Raw genomic sequence first — 22,137 nt, 5'->3', positions numbered from 1 at the left:
TTTTTTCAGTGACCATTAGTCTGGTCTGATTGAGCTGGGTCTCTGACCCTCTGGGGATAACTAGTCTGGGTCAAAGTCCCTGACCTCCTCCTCCTTGTCTTTTCCCCCTTGACTCTCAGACTGAACAGTTAACCCACTGACCTTCCAGACCCAAGCGGGTGGTTCTTGGAAGCAGAGCTAGAATGTGGGAGGTCTGCCTGTAAGGTTGAAAAAAAGGGGAGAGGGTGCTCCTTTTCTCTATCATGCTTTCTCCTCTTTCTCATAAAAATCAGAGAGACTGGCCGGGCGCGGTGGCTCAGCCTGTAATCCCAGCACTTTGGGAGGCCGAGGCGGGCGGATCACGAGGTCAGGAGATTGAGACCATACTGGCTAACACGGTGAAACCCCGTCTCTACTAAAAAAATACAAAAAACTAGCCGGACGAGGTGGCGGGCGCCTGTAGTCCCAGCTACTCGGGAGGCTGAGGCAGGAGAATGGCGTAAACCCGGGAGGCGGAGTTTGCAGTGAGCTGAGATCTGGCCACTGCACTCCAGCCTGGGTGACAGAGCAAGACTCCTTCTCAAAAAAAAAAAAAAAAAAAAAAAATCAGAGAGACTGAAATGCTGCCCCTCCCCTATATCCAGTCACGATGGCAACGCAAATCTAAAGAGGCAGGGCACTTCCCTGTCAGGCAGTACCGCTGGGCATAGCAACCTCTGCCTCTCCGTTTATCTGAGCTCACTATCCACCTCCTGGGCTTCTAAATGGGCTTTAGTGAGGGGACCTGGGCTCCTCCTTCAGCTCCCCCAGCTCTTCTGCTTCGACTCCGAGCGGGTGTCATGTGTGAGAACGGCCAGCAGAGGGAGCAGAAAGCCTGGAAGAGCGGCTAGAGCCTGCAGTGGCGTGGTGCAGAGGGGCCTCAGTCTCCAGAACTTCGAGACGCAGAGCCCGGGTTCCCCGGAAAGGGGCTTCAGTCCCAGTGCTCCTTGGTGACCTCATGAACACACACCCTGCATCCAGAGCCTCAGCCGCTGCTCCTTGCTTTTATGCTCCATAGACTCCTCACCTTCTGCCAGAGCCCCCAACCCCTCAACTTGATTTGCCCCAAACCCCAGCTCTGCCCCAGCCGCTCCAAGTTCCATCCAAAGGGTGAGGCCTGCCGATGAACCACAGGATGACAGAATGCTCAGTTAGCACCAACCAAAGGCGACTACCCTACCTCCACTATTATCGTTCTTGAATTCAATTCCCCCTGCCCCGCAATATTTTCCTCAATCTGGTTGTCGGAGCCTCTTTGGGACCAGCCGATCCAAAAATCCAAGCCGGGATTTACTACCTACCAACAGCAGCGTGTTCAGCGGGGGGGGGGGGGGGGTGTGGAGGGGGTTGGGGGGACGTAGGCAGTATAGGGTCCCTCAAGGGAGGGGGAGGATCCTGGGGGTCCTGGGGGTGCAATAAGCCCGGCACCCCCTCTCTTGCTTCCAGCTACCCCGCCTCATCCTCCAGAACGGCAAGAGGGAGGGAAATAGAAGGGAGGTGAGGGGCGAGCGGGAAGAGCGGCGGCGCGCCAGCGGCTGGAGCGAGAAAAAGTTTTTGCAAAAGGGAAAAAAAAAGTTTGCGCTTCTCGCGGGTGGTCCGGGCTTGCGGCCCGGCGGGCTGGGCCGGCGGGAGGGCTGGGGGCCAGGTTGGGGGGGTGGGGGTGGCACCGAGGCTGCGCTGCCGTGGCCCTCTCCGCCCCCCCTCCCCACCGCACACCCCCCAGCCCAGACTCCAGCCCTGGACCGCGCATCCCGAGCCCAGCGCCCAGACAGAGGTGAGAAGGAGGGGCAGGCGGGGGACCACCTGGGAGCAGTGGGGGAGGGGGCCTGAGGGGATGCTCAGCTTCCTAGGGACTTATCCCAGACCCGGGACACAGAGGCAAAATAGGGGTGGGAGAGTCTGGAGTGAGACATTAGAAACTCCAAATTTATCACTTGTATCTTTCTCTGAATCTTCTTTTTCTTCCCTTTTTTCTTCTGTCAGTCTGTGTATCTCTGTCTCAGGGAACCGTGGGTCTTTGTCTCCGCCTCTCCCATATATTAGAAATATCTCACTTTTATGCGGTTGAGCTGAAGAGCCTGGAGGGATGGCTAGTTGGAGGTCTGCGTTGTAGAGAGGGAACTCCAGGTGTGTGTCTGCGCGTGGGGCAGAAAGATGTCAGTGTTCCTGAAAGGAGGGGACTGCAAAGGAGGGAGCTCCAGGTGGGGTGGGGACGGGTGTGTGGAAGGCAACAGTACTAGGGGCCAGCCAGGCTTGAATCCTTGACCTGTCTTGTGACAGATGTGCCAGTGGATGCTTGTATTTTGGGGGAAAGGAGTGTCTTCTGGACTAGGAAGGGGTCTGGGAGTGGGGGCTGTCCAAGGTCTAGTGAAGGCCCTAGAATGACCCCAGGCAATTTTGGACTCCTGAGTCCCAAGGCCTGTGGGCAAGGCGCTCAGGAGGAGCCGGGGAGACCTTGTCCTGACCCACTGACCTTAAGACCACCGGGGCAGCGGGAGCCAGCGGCAGGGAGACCCCTACCGGGGCTGGGCGGGACCACTGGCCACTGCCAGCCTGTGTATCCCCGTTGGCCCCCCGCCCAAACGGGAGCTGGGGATCGAGGCCCCTCCTCTGGCTCAGACCACCCTGCCTGCCCTTGCTCCCCGCTCTGAATCCTCTTTCAGGCCCCATGACCCCGAAACAATCAGCCCTGGGCAGCTAGCTTTCGGGACAGGATTAGGGAAAGGGGACCCCGTAGAGCCTGGGGACTGAGGGTTTTAGGGTTCTGGACAGCTGTGGTCTTCTAGGATAGGTCTTTAAGTTCCAGTAGCGGGAGAAGGCGGGCGGTTTCCCGGGGGAGATGTAAGGGTCGGAATAAGGGTGGTTTTCCCTAGGGGGCGGGGTCCAGAGACCTCTCCCCCTCCACCATTATCTCCCTGGCATCCCCGCCCTTGACGTCACCAGGGGGTTCCCGGGGGTCTGGAGGGGTTAACCCTTGGGAAACCAGCTGCGATAACCAGGAACCTAAGGTGTCCTGACCCCTCCTCCTCCCCATACACACCTAATTTTATCGACCCAGTCACTTTCTCTCCTTTCTCTCCCTCATACTTTCTGGATTCTTCTCCCTTTCTCACCTCATCAACGGGAACCCCCCCACTCTCCAGTAGTGCCCCCCTGGGCGCCACTGCCTGCTTTCCGGATGCGCTGAGAGGAGGAAGAATGTGTCCCGCCCCTCAGCCCCCACCCCTACGGCTCGCTCGACTGGGCTCCCGGGGCGGGCGGGGGGAGCAGAGTCGTCTGCAGCCAGTGCCTGCGGCGGCGACTTGGGTGGGCCGAGGAGGCACGGGGGCGGGGAAGGCGGGACCGGGAGTAGGGGGGCGGAGCCGACTCCTGGGAGTTGGGGAGCGGGGGTGCGAGGGGGACGCTGGAAAACAGGGAGACACCGAAGATGGTTTGGGGCTCCGGCAGGGGAACCCTAGAGCTCCCTGTCCCATCCCGAACTCTCACACCCCAGAAAAACTTTACCGAAGCTAAAAAAGTTGGCAACATTTTCCTTTTACTAGTCTGAAGGGGAGATGTGGGTGGGCTGTGGCACGCGTGGGCGAGGAGGGATGTCGCCCCATTTCCTTGGAGGCTCTTCGGCGGCTGGGCAGTAAGATGACTGAGTAGGCAAGTTTGGGGGAGTCTCTAGTGTTTGGGGGATTATTTGCGAACTTGCCTCCTTCCCCTGGGTGAGTCATAGAGGGAAGGAGGCGGGAGAAGTGTCGCCCCCATCCAGCTGCCAGCCAGCTGTGCCCCCCGCCCCCAACATTAGTGCCAAGGTCGAGTTGGGAGGTCTTGGATGCGGGATCTGCATCTCGGCTGGAAAAGGAGGAGTTAGGAAGGGTACAGCCCAGGCTGCCGGGCTCGGACTGGGTCGCGGGGTCCGGGTTCCGCTCCCCATCTCACCCCGCCCTCACCCTAAATCCCAGCATCCCGGGATCACCCACCGCGCCGGCCGGCCCGGCCCGCTCCCGGTGGTTCTCCACCCCACCCCGCCCCACCCCACCCTCATTCTCAGGAGACCGGAAAACCCGGGATGGAATCAAAACTGGAGTTTGAGGAGAAAAACGAACCGCAGCACCTTCTTCCTCGCTGCTCTTTTATAACGACGACATTGTTTTTTTATTCTCTCAAGTCTCCCCTCATGCTTCCTTTCCTGTTCCCCCAAAACAGAGACCAAAAAGATTAGTTGGACCCGATTTAAACTACCCCAGAATAACACCAGCTTTCACCTTTGTACCCAACAGACCCAGGAGACCCCTCAGCAACCTTACCTCCTCCTCTACAGAGTTTTCTGCCTAAAAGAAGAGGGCAGATCGCTTGTGCTGCCTCCTGGCCCCACCTGCCTCTCTGTCGGGACTGTGGCTAGGGCTCCCTCTGCTGGACACTGCAGAGATTGTACACGGGCTGTCCCCGAAGAGGGGTATGAGAAGGGGAAACAGGCTCAAGCAGAGCGGCCCAGTGCTTGAAGTCAGATTCATCACACGTGTTCTTCCATCCCACCCCTCAAAGCCGGCCCAGGGTTAGAACAAGAAGAATTAGAGGGCCCATGTTACTAAAATCACTTGAAGTTAATATAGGCACAATTAGTCCAAAACATGCCCTCTACACACAGACCACACAGGCAAAGCTCCCACCAGTTCCCAAGAAGATCCCCAGACTACACAGACTATAAGACTGCCTCTGCCTCTCTGGGACATTTCCCCTTACCCCCTGCCTGGCTGAGTGACGCTTTTTTTTTTTTTTTTTTTTTTTTTTTTTGAGACGGAGTCTCACTCTGTCACCCAGGCTGGAGTGCAGTAGTGCCATCTCGGCTCACTGCAACCTCCGTCTCCCGGTTCAAGCAATTCTCCTGCCTCAGCCTTCCGAATAGCTGGGATTACAGGCACCCGCCATCATGTCCGGCTAATTTTTGTATTAGAGACGGGGGTTTCACTATGTTGGTCAGGCTGGTCTTGAACTGACCTCAGGTGATTCGCCCACTTGTCTCTCAGAATGTTGGGATTACAGATGTGAGCCACCGTGCCTGGCCCAGTGATGCTCTTTTCAACTCGATTTCCGTGGCCCATGTCTTAGAGGGGCTGGGGACACCAGGGATGCTCTGCCCAGGGTTCAGTGCCTGAGACTGCTGTCTGACCGTCTCTATTTGCCTCCACCTTCATAACTACCTTCCCTTTCTGCAGTGTCCCCACACCCTCCTCTGAGACGCCATGTTCAACTCGATGACCCCACCACCAGTCAGTAGCTATGGCGAGCCCTGCTGTCTCCGGCCCCTCCCCAGTCAGGGGGCCCCCAGTGTGGGGACAGAAGGTCAGTGTATATACCAATTCCTGGGCCTTGAGGATTTGGCAGATCTCCCACTTGGGCCCATCCCCACCCCATGCCAGTTTCCTGTCTACAAGATTTGAGGCCCCATGTCATATGGACCTGGAATCCTGGGATCAGGTCCTGCCTGGGGTTTTAAAGTAAGGCTTACATGTCCTCCATTCCCATTCCAGCTGTCTCTTTTTTCTAGAACTGTCTGGCCTGCCCTTCTGCCACCAAGCTAACCTCATGTCCGGCCCCCACAGTTATGGGCCAGCCAGAGAGACCAACAGCTGCACCGAGGGTGAGGACTCAGGCAACACCTCTTCCCTTTCTGCCCCTCTCTGACTTGTTCTGAAAGAGAAAGTGGGAGGGCAGGGGATCTCACTTGGAGGAGGAGATGTTTGGAGATGTGAGGCGTCAGAGCTTGATGTGATCAAGAAATCACAGATGGGGCTGGGCGTGGTGGCTCACGCCTGTAATCCCAGCATTTTAGGGGGAGGCTGTGGCAGGAAGATTGCTTGAGGTCAGGAGTTCAAGACCAGCCAGGCCAACATGGTGAAACCCCATCTCTATTAACAATACAAAAATTAGCCGGGCATGGTGGTGTGCACCTATAATCCTGGTTACAGGGGAGGCTGAGGCAGGAGAATCACTTGAACCCGGGATGCGGAGGTTGCAGTGAGGCAAGATGGCACCACTGCCCTCCAGCCTGGGTGACAGAGCATGACTCTCTCTCTGTCTCAAAAAAAAAAAAAAAGTCACACATAGGATCAGTAGGGCAAAGCAGATTCAAGTCTCATTGGTTTTGCCAAGTCAGGACCTATAGGTTAGGTGTGTGGAGAGACATGCCCCTTTACCATATCCATCTCCCCTGTCTCCTGCCCCAGGCCCACTCTTTTCTTCTTCCCGGAGTGCAGTCAAGTTGACCAAGAAGCGGGCACTGTCCATTTCACCTCTGTCGGACGCCAGCCTGGACTTGCAGACGGTTATCCGCACTTCACCCAGCTCCCTCGTAGCTTTCATCAACTCGCGATGCACATCTCCAGGAGGCTCTTATGGCCATCTCTCCATCAGCACCATGAGGTGCAGTCAGCCCCGGGCCAAGAGGCCCCTAGAGCCCCTACCCAAGTCCATTAAAAGTCTCAAGCCCTCAAACCACCTGACCCTATTTGAATCCTTGTCATTTCAAGGACAACCCTCCTCAGTACTTCCCTGGGACTGCCTCAACCACTTCAAATCCCAAGTCTTCCAGAAATCCTCCAAATAGCCCAATCCCTCCTGAGACTTCCAGATTGTCTTAAGTAACTGCCTTCTCTCCTCCTTAGCCCGTCTCTGGGATTCCCAGCCCAGATGAATCACCAAAAAGGGCCCTCACCTTCCTTCGGAGTCCAGCCTTGTGGTCCCCATGACTCCGTCCGGGGTGGGATGATCCCACACCCTCAGTCCCGGGGACCCCTCCCAACTTGCCAGGTGAGAGTCCCCATATTGCTACCTGATTTCCCTTAGCTCAGGGTGGGTGGGTGGTGGATTCTGTAGGGGAAAGGTGAAGGAAGGACAAGGGTTATAAGTTTTCAGTACTAGAAAAGTAAAGAAGTGTGGGTGCTGGGGTTCACTCCTTGCAGTTGAGTCAGACACTTCCAAATGGGATCTTTTGCCCATCCCATTCACCAGTGTAGTCTGAGAAGGAAGTCCCTTCCAAACCCAGAAGGTTCCAGCTGCTTGGGTGGGGGCACTTAGGGCAGGAAGACCTGGCTTGGTTTACTCTTCCTTCTGCTGACTTCCACCCTCATCACCGTCACCTCTTCCCCTGGGGAAGCTGAAGTCTGAGCTGGACATGCTGGTTGGCAAGTGCCGGGAGGAGCCCTTGGAAGGTGATATGTCCAGCCCCAACTCCACAGGCATACAGGTAAGGGGATGGGCGGGAGCTTTACCTCTAGGACCTGAGCAAAACTAAAGCTGTCACCCAAGTGACCCTAAGATTGCCTCTCTTGCCCTAGGATTCCCTGTTGGGGATGCTGGATGGGCGAGAGGACCTTGAGAGAGAGGAGAAGCGTGAGCCTGAATCTGTGTATGAGACTGACTGCCGTTGGGATGGCTGCAGCCAGGAATTTGATTCCCAAGAGCAGCTGGTGCACGTGAGCCCCAGGGGGTAACAGGAATGGCTAACCGGAAACTTTAGAAACTTGAGGAGATTCTGAGTGGGACATGGTAGAATCTGGCTGAGGGCAGGAGGTCAGAGGAGACTGAGGTTGAATGCTCAGTTGGGTAGGCAGAAGCTCAGAAGTTGTAACTTTGCCTTAGGGAGCTGGAAGACCTGAGATGTGAGATATGATATTGTTCCTGCCTCTTCCTCCTTGAGGTGGAGTCGTGGAAGAGGAACAGGGAGTGGAGGGAAGGTCTGTTCTGGACCTTGGGGGCATGGCGGAGCCTCGGAGAGCCTTTGTATCTTCTCCCTCAGCATATCAACAGCGAGCACATCCACGGGGAGCGGAAGGAGTTCGTGTGCCACTGGGGGGGCTGCTCCAGGGAGCTGAGGCCCTTCAAAGCCCAGTACATGCTGGTGGTGCACATGCGCAGACACACTGGCGAGAAGCCACACAAGTGCACGGTGAGGCACCAGGGTCCCAAGTCCAGGGTCTCTTCCTAAATCGGGGCTCTCCTTCAAGATAGGGCCCAAGGCAGACTTTTGCTTTTGTAAGTCCTTTCTTCTATAAACAAATATTAAAAATAATGTTTGTGTGACTGTGCTGGCATAAAGATGAATATAATGATATATATTAAAACACTCTTGGATGTAAAAGCTCATTTTTTTCCTGCTTGATTTTAAAAGAAATTAAACAGGCCGGGCTGGGCACAGTGGCTCATGCCTGTAATCCCAGCACTTTGGGAGGCCGAGGCGGGCAAATCACAAGGTTAGGAGTTTGAGACAAGCCTGGCCAACATGGTGAAACCCCATCTCTACTAAAAATACAAAAAATTAGCTGGGCGTAGTGTTGGCCGCCTGTAATCCCAACTACTCGGGAGACTGAGGCAGGAGAATCGCTTGAACCCAGGAGGCGGAGATCGCAGTGAGCCGAGATCATGCCACCGCACTCCAGCCTGGGCGACAGAGTGAGACTCTGTCTCAAAACAAACAAACAAACAAACAAACAAACAGAAAACAGGCCGGGAGCAGTGGCTCACACCTGTAATCCCAGCACTTTGGGAGGCTGAGCCGGGCAGAACACAAGGTCAGGAGTTCGAGACCAGCCTGGCCAATATGTTGAAACACTTTCTCTACTAAAAATATAAAAATTAGCTGAGCGTGGTGGCGTGTGCCTGTAATCCCAGCTACTCGGGAGGCTGAGGCAGAAGAATCACTTGAACCTGGGAGATGGAGGTTGCAGTGAGCCGAGATGATGCCACTGTACTCCAGCCTGGGCGACAGAGCAAAACTCCGTCTCAAAAAAAAAATTAAAAAAAAAAAAGACATTAAAACATGTTCGTGGGCCTCTTTAAAGTGTCGGCCTTCATTACTGTGCCTATTACTCTGCCTAATGGATAAACCCTGCATCAAGGACAACAGCCCGTTCCCCCAAGATGACCCCATCTTGGGACGGCGTAAGATCTCTATGCAGGGAAATCTGCCCTGGCTTGGTCAGAAGATGCTCTAGCATCTTTATATTCCCAAAGGGAGAGTGCCTCCAACTGCTTCCCTTCCCCAAGTTCTTACCTGCCCTTGTCCCCTAGTTTTGGGAATTCTCTCAAAGCCCCAGTGCCTTTCGTCTTGAGTTATATTCTCTGATGTGTGTCCTTTTGGAGACTGAGGATTCCTTCCATCTCCATGTCCTCTGTCTGAGAACTATCCTTTGAACCCCGCATGTCCCCCAGTTTGAAGGGTGCCGGAAGTCATATTCACGCCTCGAAAACCTGAAGACGCACCTGCGGTCACACACGGGTGAGAAGCCATACATGTGTGAGCATGAGGGCTGCAGTAAAGCCTTCAGCAATGCCAGTGACCGAGCCAAGCACCAGAATCGGACCCACTCCAATGAGGTGAATGCCCCAACTAAGAGACCCTCCCCTCTTGAGAAGCTACCTACCAGGGAGATTGCCCCATAAGAAATCCCTTAGCCCAGCACCCACTCCACAGAGGTGAGTCCCTCTCCCCACATAATTTGCCCAGAAAAGGCTTTTCTGAAACCCAGAATTTCCACTTAACCACTCCTCCTCCTACCTCTAACCTCTAACCAGCCAAAGGGCTAACCTAAAATATGCTGTCTAGAGCAGACCCCTGATCCCTCCATCCCCTGGATTTATGGGACCTCACAGCCTTGGGTTCACCTCCTCATCTTTCCCAGGCTGTCAGTTTTCCTAACCCTCCACTTAATCTCTGCATCTTTGACTCCCACCCCAGGCCTCAACCCTCCTTACTTCCTTTGGTGCTGTGTGCTCTTCCCCTGTCCCCCGTGTTGTCATCACTTTTTCCCATTTCTTCTGCATTCTTCCACTTTGATCCATTTGCCTTTGTCTCCACTCTGCACTCAACAGAAGCCGTATGTGTGTAAGCTCCCTGGCTGCACCAAACGCTATACAGATCCCAGCTCGCTGCGAAAACATGTCAAGACAGTGCATGGTCCTGACGCCCATGTGACCAAACGGCATCGTGGGGATGGCCCCCTGCCTCGGGCACCATCCATTTCTACAGTGGAGCCCAAGAGGGAGCGGGAAGGAGGTCCCATCAGGGAGGAGAACAGACTGACTCTGCCAGAGGGTGCCATGGTGAGAGAGCCCAGGCAACCCTCACTTCCATACCCCAGCCCACCCTGTGGACGTCTTTCTAGTTACTTCCCAACCCATCCATCCCCTCCTATAGAAATCACTCTTCTGTGACCAGTCTGCCTGTCTCTTGTCTTAGTGTTGCTCTTTGGGCTTCCCCAAATCTAGAGATTCTAGAATCTTTCTCTCTCTCCTTCCTTCCTTCCTTCCTTCTTTCTTTCCTTCCTTTCTCTCTCTCTCTCTCTTTCTCTCTTTCTTTCTGACAGGGTCTTGCTCTGTCACCCAGGCTGGAGTGTAGTGGCATAATCATAGCTCACTGCAGCCTTGAACTTCTGGGCTCAAGTGATCACTACAGGCACACACCATCATGCCTGGCTAATTTTTCTTCTTTTGTAGAGATGGAGTCTCGCTATGTTGACCAGGCTGGTCTCAAACTCCCGGCCTCAAGCGATCCTCCCACCTCCGCTTCCCACAGTGCTGGGATGAGCCAATGCATCCAACCCAAACTCTTGCTTAAATAGCACTTAGTATATGTTCCAAGGCTTTTACATGTATAATTTCATGTACTCCTCACAGCAACTTCATGAGAAAGGGACTCACTTGTCCCATTTTCAGATGAAGAAACTCAGGCATAGAGAAATAGCCCAAGGTCATAGAACTAAGAGCAAGAATTTGAGTCCAGCCAGTCCGTGCTCCAGCCTAAGTTCTTCTCATCAAACGTCTCACATTCAGTTTGCTCCCCTATCTCTTACCTGCTTAGCCCTTTCTACACTTACAAACTTCCTTGGAACCCCAGCAGTCACTGGGACACAGGCTTCAGCCACTCATCAAGTTGAAGGAGCTGTGGGGAAGGGTGTTGCCCTCAGACCTCATCTTCTCCACAGAAGCCACAGCCAAGTCCTGGGGCCCAGTCATCCTGCAGCAGTGACCACTCCCCGGCAGGCAGTGCAGCCAATACAGACAGCGGTGTAGAAATGGCTGGCAATGCGGGGGGCAGCACTGAAGACCTCTCCAGCTTGGACGAGGGGCCTTGCATTGCTGGCACTGGTCTATCCACTCTTCGCCGCCTTGAGAACCTCAGGCTGGACCAGCTGCATCAACTCCGGCCAATAGGGACCCGGGGTCTCAAACTGCCCAGCTTGTCCCACACTGGTGAGACCTGGGTGTGGGAGGTGTGGCTAAGGTGAGATCTGGACCTGCCCTGAGGTTGAGAGGAGGAAGTCACCCTTGAGGACTGCCACACGGCACTTTTGTATAATTAGAAAAAGATCTCCTTCCTCAATACACTTTCCGTTTATCAGAAAATAGTTGTGATGTACAAATACACAAAGGCTAGCCAGACATGGTGGCGGGCACCTGTAATCCCAGCTACTCAGGAAGCTGAGGCAGGAGAATCACGTGAACCTGGGAGAAGGAGGTTGCAGTGAGCTGAGATTGTCCCATTGCACTCCAGCTTGGGCAACAAGAGCGAAACTCCGTCTCAAACAAAACAAAATAAACAAACAAGTATGCAAAGGCTATGATGCGAATGCTGTTCCCTAGGATTGTGCAGCATACAACCTGCACAACTGTTCATAGCAACCCTGAATCTTTGGTAACCCAGAAACAGAATAGACATGGAAGAAGTAGGAGACAGAACTGACTGGTTAGGGATAATGAGCTTATCCCTGGGAATCTAGGACAAGGCTGTTGCATGGAAGAGGCAGGGTGAGATTTAGAGACTCCTTGACCATCCTACCTTTTTTCCCCATCACTTGCAGGTACCCCTGTGTCCCGCCGCGTGGGCCCCCCAGTCTCTCTTGACCGCCGCAGCAGCAGCTCCAGCAGCATCAGCTCTGCCTATACTGTCAGCCGCCGCTCCTCCCTGGCCTCTCCTTTTCCCCCTGGCTCCCCACCAGAGAATGGAGCATCCTCCCTGCCTGGCCTTATGCCTGCTCAGCACTACCTGCTCCGGGCAAGATATGCTTCAGTCAGAGGGGGTGGTACTCCGCCCACTGCAGCATCCAGCCTGGATCGGATAGGAGGTCTTCCCATGCCTCCTTGGAGAAGCCGAGCCGAGTATCCAGGATACAACCCCAATGCAGGGGTCACCCGGAGGGCCAGTGACCCAGCCCGGGCTGCTGACCATCCTGCTCCAGCTAGAGTCCAGAGGTTCAAGAGCCTGGGCTGTGTCCATACACCACCCACTGTGGCAGGGGGAGGACAGAACTTCGATCCTTACCTCCCAACCTCTGTCTACTCACCACAGTCCCCCAGCATCACTGAGAATGCTGCCATGGATACTAGAGGGCTACAGGAAGAGCCAGAAGTTGGGACCTCCATAATGGGCAGTGGTCTGAACCCCTATATGGACTTCCCACCTGCTGATACTCTGGGATTTGGGGGACCTGAAGGGGCAGCAGCTGAGCCTTATGGAGCGAGGGGTCCAGGCTCTCTGCCTCTTGGGCCTGATCCACCCACCAACTATGGCCCCAACCCCTGTCCCCAGCAGGCCTTATATCATGACCCCACCCAAGAAACATGGGGTGAGTTCCCTTCCCACTCTGGGCTGTACCCAGGCCCCAAGGCTCTAGGTGGAGCCTACAGCCAGTGTCCTCGACTTGAACATTATGGACAAGTGCAAGTCAAGCCGGAACAGGGGTGCCCAGTAGGGTCTGACTCCACAGGACTGGCACCCTGTCTCAATGCCCACCCCAGTGAGGGGCCCCCACATCCACAGCCTCTCTTTTCCCATTACCCCCAGCCCCCTCCTCCCCAGTATCTCCAGTCAGGCCCCTATACCCAGCCACCCCCTGATTATCTTCCTTCAGAACCCAGGCCTTGCCTGGACTTTGATTCCCCCACCCATTCCACAGGGCAGCTCAAGGCTCAGCTTGTGTGTAATTATGTTCAGTCTCAACAGGAGCTGCTGTGGGAGGGTGGGGGCAGGGAAGATGCCTCAGCCCAGGAACCTTCCTACCAGAGTCCCAAGTTTCTGGGGGGTTCCCAGGTTAGCCCAAGCCCTGCTAAAGCTCCGGTGACCACATACGGACCTGGCTTTGGACCCAACTTGCCCAATCACAAGTCAGGCTCCTATCCCACCCCTTCACCATGCCATGAAAATTTTGTAGTGGGGGCAAACAGGGCTTCCCATAGGGCAGCAGCACCACCTCGACTTCTGCCCCCATTGCCCACTTGCTATGGGCCCCTCAAAGTGGGAGGCACAAACCCCAGCTGTGGCCATCCTGAGGTGGGCAGGTTAGGAGGGGGTCCTGCCTTGTACCCTCCTCCCGAAGGACAGGTATGTAACCCTCTGGACTCTCTTGATCTTGACAACACTCAGCTGGACTTTGTGGCTATTCTGGATGAGGCCCAGGGACTGAGTCCTCCTCCTTCCCATGATCAGGGGGGCAGCTCTGGACATACCCCATCTCCCTCTGGGCCCCCCAACATGGCTGTGGGCAATATGAGTGTCTTACTGAGATCCTTGCCTGGGGAAACACAATTCCTCAACTCTAGTGCCTAAAGAGTAGGGAATCTCATCCGTCACAGATTGCATTTCCTAAGGGGTCTCTATCCTTCCAGAAAAATTGGGGCAGCTGCAGTTCCCTGCACAAGATGCCTCAGGGATGGGAGGTATGGGCTGGGGGCTGTGTATAGTCTGTATATGTTTTGAGGAGAAATTTGATAATGACACTGTTTCCTGATAATAAAGGAACTGCATCAGAAAAAAAAACAACCAACATGCCACTTTATGTGTTATTATGTTGGGGAGGAATTATAACAGGGAACAAGAAGAGAAGCAGGGGTTAATCCACTCACTTTCCTCTTTAGAGAAGCTCCCTCACCCATCCCAACCCCTCAAGTCACACTCATGAAGATGGAGACAGTCATTTGGGAAATTTAAAGGGATGTCCTCAAAACAGAACACCAGCCTCTCACCACCAGAGATGACTGGAAATAGGTTTTCTCTTCTTCCTTCCCTGGGTCAGGGGAAGAGGCTGGTGAAGTTGGTGAGCATCAGCTGGACCAGCTGCCCTGGGTAGAGAGCATGGGCTGCTGGGTCAGATGTCTCCTGCTCTGGCCGAAACAGGGTTGGTCCAAACACAATTCCCAGGTTGTGGGGAGTCATGCGATTCTTATCTGAGTGTGCTATCACCCTGTGGGCAAAGGCCAAGGAAGGGGATATATGGCAGCAGCTTGCCACTTCATAGCAATCTAACCCTTCAAAGGTCTGAGCAGGGAAGAGGTCACTCTGGGATTCCTCCACGTGGTGACAAAAAAAAACAAGGAGACACAAGGGGAATGAAGATGGACCAGTGGAGAAACCTTCAGGATACAACCTGAAGATACAACTGCCTCTTCTGGCTTTAGGGACTGCTGCAAGAGTTCTATCTGCTCACGGTTTGGGAGTCTTTAATTCAAATGGCCATCCCCTCTCAGAAGTCACTGCCCAGGCCCAGTTCAACCAAGGAAGCCATCAGCAAGGTCCCAATGGGAGACAAAGAGGCAGAGGGAAGGGAGAGGCAAGATTTCCCTTATTTCTTTCACAGCATCTTGGTTCCATTTCCCCACTTGATGCTGATCTTTAAGTTTTGACCTAAAGGCTTTGATGGGCGTGGTGGCTCACACCTGTAATCCCAGCACTTTGGGAGGCTGAGGTGGGTAAATCACCTGAGGTCAGGAGTTTAAGACCAGCCTGGCCAACATGGTGAAACCCCGTCTCTACTAAAAATACAAAAATTAGCTGGGCGCGGTGGCAGGCGCCTGTAATCACAGCTACTAGGGAGGCTGAGGCAGGAGAATCGTTTGAACCCGGGAGACAGAGGTTGCAGTGAGCTAAAACTGCACCACTGCACTCCAGCCTGGGTGACAGAGCAAGATTCTGTCTCAAAAATAAAAAAAATAAAAAAAAAAGGCTTTGACCCTGGTAATATGCTCTTGCACAGAGGTTGCCTGTTTCCTCACCTGCCCATTAAACTTAGGTGCTTCCCTACCTTCACTCCACCTGCACAGAGTCCCTGTGGCATTCCCCACTCCACCTTTCCCCAGCATGAACAAAGAGGTTCAGTCTTCCTGACCTGCATAAATGCTCCAGGAGGTACCGTAGAGTGTCACGGTTGGGTTTTGGCATTGAGCCTATTAATTCTTGTATCTGAGAGAGGCACTGCTCTGATTCGGAGAGTGCTAGAAAGAGAGAGTAATGGGAAAGGCATGGTAGTGAGGTTAGGGAAGGTGCTAGGACAGGGTGGATAAATTCACTGCTCTTTCCTACAGGCATGGAAGACATCATAAATCTAGCACAGCTTTCTTTTTCACATAGCCCAACTATTACCTCATAATTCTTTTCAGTTCAGCCCTCTAAACATTCACAAAAAAGCACCTGGAGTAGGCACCTGAGTTGAATGTTATTTTCCATCTCTAAGGTCAGAATGGGAAAGAAGAGTATAAGGGAACCTCTATTCTATTATTTACCACCCGTGTCCCCCATATCAAGGGTTATTTCCAAAGCTCCAATCCTTACCAAGGGCAGCACGGAAATGGGGCAGCAGCAGTGGTGGCACCAGAGGCTGGGGCAGCTCCCGGAGAAAAAGCTTCAGGGCTCCGGTGACCACATGAATGTCATCCCACTCAGTACTGTCCAAATCTAACCGACCTTCTGGAGGGAGAAGGAGGTATAGGGGCTTCAGGGCTCATGAAAGGTCAGAAAGATCTAGAGACTGAGAGATTAGAAGTTCTGGAGAAATCCAGTCAAAGTAGACTATAGGAATGCCTAGAGGGTCTGCAGTGGGGCAAAGTAGCTAAGGTGGGGATGAGGACAACCCTCCCAGGAGTGGTACATGGGGGTATACATGGGAAGCAAAGAGGATATGTGGAAGTTTTAGGGATTTGAGGGGTCTTCCATGTAAGTACCTTGTCCTGGCTGTTCTGGGAACACATACCTCCCATCGGAGGTGACCGCACGCTCTGCAACATGAATGAGAAGAGATCAGGAGCTAAGACATGCACTTCCAGCCTGACGGTTTCTCTGCTCTGCCAGCTTCCTCATGTAGAATCGCCCATGGTTCTCAGGCAACACATTCTTAGTACAACCACTGGCCCACAAAACTTCTCACCTCTGTCCACCAGAAAGCGAAGTTTCTGGACCACTGCCAAGTTCCCGCTCACCCGATAAATGCCATCCACATCCAGACCTGGGAGATGAGGGAGGAGTAGATGAGGACTGCTGCTTAAAAGTGTGTGTGGTGAGGAATATAAGGGTGGAGGGAAAAAGGGCAGTAGGAAGACTAGGTAGAATGGGGGAGGCAGAAAATTCTACGCCTTAGCCTGTTGGAAGAGAATTCTGGGGTCTCTGAGAAAATGACCTCTTTTATCCACAGCAGCAATGCAGAGCCGCACAAAGCTGGGCACCGTGTCTCCTTCCCGCTGGCAGAGTGATTCCAATTGGCAGCCGAACACCTGGTCTGGGGAGGCAGAGTGAGGCGGGAAGCCAGTGCCAGCGTCACTCACGGGAGCTCTTTTCAGCATAGGTCTTTATCCTTAAGTGAGGCTGGTCCTCCTGGCTGTCTGTGCCAGGCTTGGGCAAGGAAATACACTCCACCCCCTTCCCCTGCTTCAAACAATCTGACAAAGGGGTACACGTCTTCCCGGCTTCTCCTCTAAAGAATCTGGGGTAGTGGGAAAGCAGTAGTCACAGAAGGCTGTGGTCTAGTTCTGGGAAGCTCTACTCTGAGCCTCGCTGGAGTTTTCTTATCCAGGAACCTGGCCCAGCCCCCTCACCTCGGAGCAGACCCCGCTCCTGCAGGCTTTGTAAGGGCGGTCTCTTTGCGATGAGCCGCTTTAGTTTGTTGCGCACGCGGTTCTGCTCGGTGCCTTCGGGGCCCCGAACTGCAGGAGACAGGTGGAGCCGGGCGTGAGCGCCCAGGAGCCTCGCTGCGCTCCCGGACCCTCCCTCCCCGGCCCGCTCCTCACTGGAGCTCCGGCGGCTGCTGAGGCGCAGCAGTGGTTTGGACACCGCCTCCGACTCCTCTTCTTCGTCCTCCCCGGCGCTCAGCTCCGCCAGCTCCGCGGGTCCAGAGCCCGACAGACGCAGCTCCAGGGGGTTCTCCCGATCCTAGACCCGGGGAGGGCCGTGTAGAAGGTGAGAGAGGAGAGAAATCTGCACCTCTAGCTGGACTCTGACCCATTGCCAGGGGCCCACGTCCCAGCCCCGCCCGGGCCAGGGCTCTCCACCGAGCCCACCCTGCCCCCACCGCCCCTGATTCCTATAGTTCCTACCCCACTCCCTCGGTCCCGGCCGGCCCGAGCCTCCCTCCCAGCCTCCACCCCTCTAACCAGCCGCTCGATGACAGTCCGCAGAGCGCGGTGCCAGGCTCGCAGCTCTGTCTCGTGGTCGGACTGCAGCAGGAACTCGTGGCCAGGGACCGTGCGGATCTGAGGGCCAGGCGGGGAAACGTTCGGGTCAACGGGGAGGAGTATAAAAAGCAGGGAGACCTAGTGGGAGGCCTGCGCGGGAGATTGGGGGCGCCCTCGGGTCGGGTGGGGCCTTGGAGACGCGCAGGAGGGCGCTCACGTGCAGGACGTTGCGGCGGCTGGACAGGTGGCGGCCGTGCGCCAGGGCCGCCCCGCGCAGGTCCACGCTGCTTTCGGGCCGGCTACCCGCTGGCCCCTGACAATGAGGGAGGAAACTGAGGCCACGGTGCTGTTTCCTTCAATGCTTCCCTCTCCCCGGTGGACTGTGAGGAGGTGGGAGGCTTCCTCACTTCTTTACCTTCCTCTGCACCGCCCTCCGCGCTGCCGCGCCCCACATTGGCGTGAGGCGGAGGCAGCACCCTCACCCCTCCGGCTCCCCTAGCTCACACTCACCCAACCAGAGGAGGGCGCTGTCGGCGGTGGCTCTCGGTAGAACACCAGGCTGTTACCGGTTAACACCACCCAAGACGGGCCCCAGTTCTTCCTACGGGGGCAGAGAGGGGAGGTAGTGGTAGTGAAGGTCATTCTAGAATTACACGGGGAGGGTGCTCTTCCAACACCCTGCTCTACCCTACGGAGTTGACAACCCAGGCCCTAGCTGTATTCCGGGTTCTTACCTGAGCTTGCGCCCCCCTTGGGCAATCTTGGTCATGTTGAGCAGACCCGACTTTTCCACCTCCTGGGAAGTGGAGGGAATGGTATCTGTAAGTCACCCTGTGTCCTCCACAGTGGCCACGGCTTTCCCTAGGGGGTCTCCCAGGAGTGAAGTCCCTTAAAGTTGCTGAGGGAGGGCTGGGTAAGAGGATATTCAGAAAGAGGAAGATGTTTTTGAGGAGCAGGAATTGGGGGGGGGGGTGTGGGGCAGGGAGGATCTTGGCATTCACAAAGAAATGGGAGATTCACATGGGGGTCTTCCAGGAGCTGCGGCAGAGGTCGAGGGGGCTGCAAGGCTGGAGGATCAAGCTGCGAGGTGCGTTGGCTGAGGCTGAGTGAACCCTAGGGGAGAGGATTAGAGAAGCAGGTGGGGAAACCCTTGACTCAGGGATCCCTGGCTGAAGGGGGAAGAGGGGTGGGATGTGGGTGAGAGGCAGGGGGTGTGGTGGGGAATGGAGAATGTTTTACACAAAACAGAAAGTCATAACAAGCTGGCTTTTTCTGCATGTGATTGGGAAATGGGGGGAATCTTACCTGTGGGTCAAGCGGTTCTGGGGTCCCTGTGTCAGATCCGAAGCCCTTTGCCTGACATTGCAGGACATCATTGTTCCTCTTCAGGGTCTGTGTCCCCTCCATGGAGCCAGGGTTCTGGGTTAGGGGAGGAGGAAATAAAGCTGCATCCAGATGCCACCTCCACACCCTTCTTATACTTGGCTGATTCTTCTGATCTTCTGAGAGCCCCAGAGAGAAAACACACTACCTTGAGGTTCAGTAGGGGAAGGAAGAGCTTGAGGGGACAGTGGAGAAGCAGGAGTTAAGGTCTCACCATCTTGCCCCGACTGCGGCGCGGGGGCTTCCAGGACTTGCAGCCAGTCAGTGAATTGATGTAGAAGCAGCGTCCGGAGTTGGGGTCCAGGTACTGCTCCCAGGCATCCAGCCTCTGCAGCGGGGGGCATGCAGGGCCTGGGGGTGGGGACCGGGGACAGCGGCGAAGGTCCACCAGGTTACAGTACACAGGGGGCTCTGACATGAGGGGCTGGGGGCCTGCCTGCCAGAAAAGGGGGAAGAAGGAGGTGGTCATTCTGCCGGTTTCCCTTCCCATGCTTCTCTTGGCCTTCCCACCTCCTACTCCCTCCCCATCGTCTTCTCACCGCCAGCTCCAGGCTGAGGTGACCCAGGTACTGGGGGAGAAACCCCAGGCCCCAGCTGCTTTTTAAAAATTCTCTCTCTCACAGTTTTCTTTGCTCTTCTCCTCACTTCCTGTTGCCAACTTCCCGCCTCCCCCACCCCACCCCCACCTCAGGGCCACAGGAAAGGGGAACAGGCTTTTTGTGTATGTACGCGGGGGGTGGGGGGGAATGCTGAAGGGGGTGCTCTACCCTCATATCCTGCAAGGTAAAAGAGGACAGAGAAGGGTCTACAGAAGGCAGGAGGAGCCCCTTTCCACCCACTGTTAAGAAAGAGAGGGAAGGGCTGAGCAAGTCACATCTCTAGAGGAGACCTGCTGTGGCCTCACAGGCAAGCGGAACACAAAAAAACCCTGCCCTGGGCTAGGAGTCTGGAGGAAGGAAGAACACAGGGCTGGCCTTTCAGTGCCTCCACTGCTCCCTGTTCCCTGTCCCCTCCGGGGCTTTGGTACCTGCTATCCCTTCTCACCTCCTACCCAGTTTGCCTCTCAGCTGCCTCTTTCTCCTCCTGGTTCAGAGTCAACTGAATGCCGTCACCTCACAGATGCCTCCCTGCAACACCCCAGCCACTCTCCACCACATTAAATCGCCTTTGTAGATTTATCAGTAGTACCAAGGGTTATCTTATTTATTTATTTTTGTGTTTGTCATCCCCAGGGGAGTCCCTCGAAGGCAGGGGTGCTGTCTGTCTTGTGCCTAGAACAGGGCCCAGCTCAGAAGAGCTGTGACTCACTGTGCTGGCACTGGCTTCTGACGGCAAGTCTTCCCGGGAGAGGGATCTTCCACCTGGTCCTTCCTGGAAAGTCTTCAGAAGGCAGGGCCTCAGACTGTCAATGCTGACGCTCCTACACATTTTGGGGGGAAGTGGAGGAGGCTGCTCCAAACTAGCCTGAGCCCTGCTTGGGAGGGCCTGAGACAACTCCTCCAGGGAACCATGAAACAACTTTGGCCCTTGAAACAGAAAAGGGGAGAGTGGGTGGCAGATGATCAGAGGTGTTGTTGTAACTGGGTCCCCCATCTTGGGAGCTCACAGGGAAGACAAGGAGGGCAGAGGCAGGATGTGGAAAATGGCATGAGACCTAGAAGCCTTGGGACTAGGAGGACAGGCAGTGGGATGAGGATGCCATGGCGGGGGTGAGAGGTAGGCTGATCAAAGAAAAACAAGAGAATATAGTTAGTAGAAGCTTGAGGGAGGGGGGTCCTCCCAATAATTCTCAGAAGCCAGGGAGGTAGGAAGGTGAGGGGAGGTAGGAAGGTGAAGGAGGAGGGCTTAGCATTTACTCACCAGGAGTCCAGAGCAATTGGCTGGGGATGGCAGTAGTTGGACTCTGGGAAGGGATGGATTCCTCTGTCATATAGGCCGCTGGGACAAAGATGGGTCGAGAGGTGGAGGGAGCTTCTAGGCGTCTTGCCAACCACCAGTCGGAGTTGGTCTTTCGAAGCAATAGAAACCTGTCCCCTTCAGCCAGAGACACTTGCCGGCCATCTGCCCCAGTATAAGCAAAGGCATAGAGGGCACAGAGCTGGGATCCCCGAGAAGGGCTTCGGGGGCCCAGCCCTAGGCTCCCCCAGGAACTTGGCCACCACCGGCTGGACAGCATTGTAGCCAGCACTGTCACCTGCGGGAAAAAGGGACACTGGAGACCCAGAAGGGAACAGGCCTGGCTGTCTCCAGCTAGAGAGACATGGTTCTAGGAGCAGTGTTGCAGGGAGGTGAGGACGGGAGCCCTTGAGTGGGGGGAGAAGGTAGAGCAGACAGCCTGGTGAGGATCAGTGACAGGTTTTGGGGGCTGAGAACTCCTGGTGGTGTCTGGTGAGGAAGTATGTAAGTAACGTGAGAGAGGATGTGGTCAGCAGGGCTGCATGGCCGGCAAGGCAGGAAATTAGAGGAGATGACCCAGGCCAGTAGTCTTCCTCCAAGTACCTTGGGGGCCCATCAGAAGATTCAGGGGCAGGAGTTGGTCCTGGGTGGTGGTGGGAGTCTTGAGCTGGACACAGGAAGGAGATAAGAAGAAAGAATCAGGTTCGAGACAGGAACAGGGAGACACAAGGTTAATGACAAAGACAAAAATGTGTGTTATTCTTTATTAAATTTACACAAGCATCAATGTTTCCGTTACCAATCACCTCAGACCATAGCTGCGTGCTTCCTGTGCAGACTCAGAGAGACATGGTGACAGAGAAACAGAAAGCCAAATAAATAGCAAGACCAAATTAGAAAGAAAGACAAAGTGGGAGAAACACAGAGGGATTGAGAGTTAAAATATCACCACCCTCCCAATCCAGGACACAATTTTGGGAGCTGAGAAGCCTTGATACTGTCCTGTATACACAAGCCTCTTGAGGCGGGAGCTACTTTAGTGTGTGGGTTCAGTCGTGCTTTTTTTTTTTTTTTTGAGACAAAGTCTTGTTCTTGTCCCCCAGGTTGGAGTGTGATAGTGTGATCTTGGCTCACTGCAACCTCTGCCCCCTAGGTTCAAGTAATTCTCCTGTCTCAGCCCCCTGAGTAGCTGGGATTACAGGCGCCTGTCACTATGCCCGGCTAGTTTTTGTACTTTTAGTAGAGACGGGGTTTCATCATGTTGGCCAGGCTCGTCTAGAACTCCTGACCTCAGGTGATCCACCGGCCTCGGCCTCCCAAAGTGCTGGGATTACAGGCTTGAGCCACCGCGCCCGGCCTCATTTATGCTTTTAACAAGGATTGATTGAGCGCCTCCTGCGTGAAAGGAGCAGTGTCAGG

The 22,137-nt window shown here is 54.8% G+C and overlaps 2 protein-coding genes and 1 long non-coding RNA gene across 12 annotated transcripts; 1 reads left to right on the top strand and 2 right to left on the bottom strand.

The window, feature by feature from the left end:
• Window positions 1-1,542: 1,542 nt before the first annotated feature.
• On the top strand, window positions 1,543-13,819 carry GLI1 (GLI family zinc finger 1). Its single transcript, XM_010388961.2, has 12 exons — window positions 1,543-1,792; window positions 5,223-5,349; window positions 5,555-5,647; window positions 6,234-6,429; window positions 6,672-6,816; window positions 7,163-7,252; window positions 7,344-7,481; window positions 7,805-7,954; window positions 9,217-9,381; window positions 9,877-10,107; window positions 10,989-11,256; window positions 11,865-13,819. The coding sequence occupies exons 2-12, from the start codon at window positions 5,250-5,252 to the stop codon at window positions 13,607-13,609; spliced, it is 3,321 nt and encodes a 1,106-aa protein (XP_010387263.1). The 5' UTR covers window positions 1,543-1,792; window positions 5,223-5,249; the 3' UTR covers window positions 13,610-13,819.
• On the bottom strand, window positions 6,059-11,002 carry LOC115899915. Its single transcript, XR_004059507.1, has 3 exons — window positions 9,760-11,002; window positions 9,059-9,267; window positions 6,059-8,054 (listed from the first exon to the last, which is right to left on the bottom strand). It is a non-coding gene; the product is annotated as an uncharacterized LOC115899915 (long non-coding RNA).
• On the bottom strand, window positions 13,807-21,458 carry ARHGAP9 (Rho GTPase activating protein 9). Of its 10 annotated transcripts, XM_030938472.1 has the most exons (18): window positions 21,322-21,458; window positions 20,683-21,016; window positions 20,131-20,348; window positions 19,037-19,258; window positions 18,745-18,966; window positions 18,460-18,552; window positions 18,174-18,235; window positions 17,950-18,040; window positions 17,657-17,752; window positions 17,419-17,517; window positions 17,056-17,197; window positions 16,864-16,971; window positions 16,449-16,547; window positions 16,200-16,277; window positions 15,997-16,050; window positions 15,608-15,742; window positions 15,165-15,270; window positions 13,807-14,243 (listed from the first exon to the last, which is right to left on the bottom strand). In XM_030938472.1, the coding sequence occupies exons 2-18, from the start codon at window positions 20,996-20,998 to the stop codon at window positions 14,072-14,074; spliced, it is 2,313 nt and encodes a 770-aa protein (XP_030794332.1). In that variant the 5' UTR covers window positions 20,999-21,016; window positions 21,322-21,458; the 3' UTR covers window positions 13,807-14,071. The 10 variants fall into 10 exon arrangements, with proteins under 10 accessions (XP_030794332.1, XP_030794331.1, XP_030794333.1 ...); XM_030938471.1 differs by lacking the exon at window positions 21,322-21,458 and having other exon boundaries at window positions 20,683-21,226; XM_030938473.1 differs by lacking the exon at window positions 21,322-21,458 and having other exon boundaries at window positions 18,745-18,858; window positions 20,683-21,226.
• Between the last annotated feature and the right edge of the window lie 679 nt (window positions 21,459-22,137).

Source organism: Rhinopithecus roxellana, chromosome 10 (genome assembly GCF_007565055.1).
Source record: "Rhinopithecus roxellana isolate Shanxi Qingling chromosome 10, ASM756505v1, whole genome shotgun sequence".
NCBI classification, from domain to species: Eukaryota; Metazoa; Chordata; class Mammalia; order Primates; family Cercopithecidae; genus Rhinopithecus; species Rhinopithecus roxellana.
The sequence above is the reverse complement of the archived record's forward strand: the minus strand, read 5'-3'. Positions and strand labels throughout refer to the sequence as shown.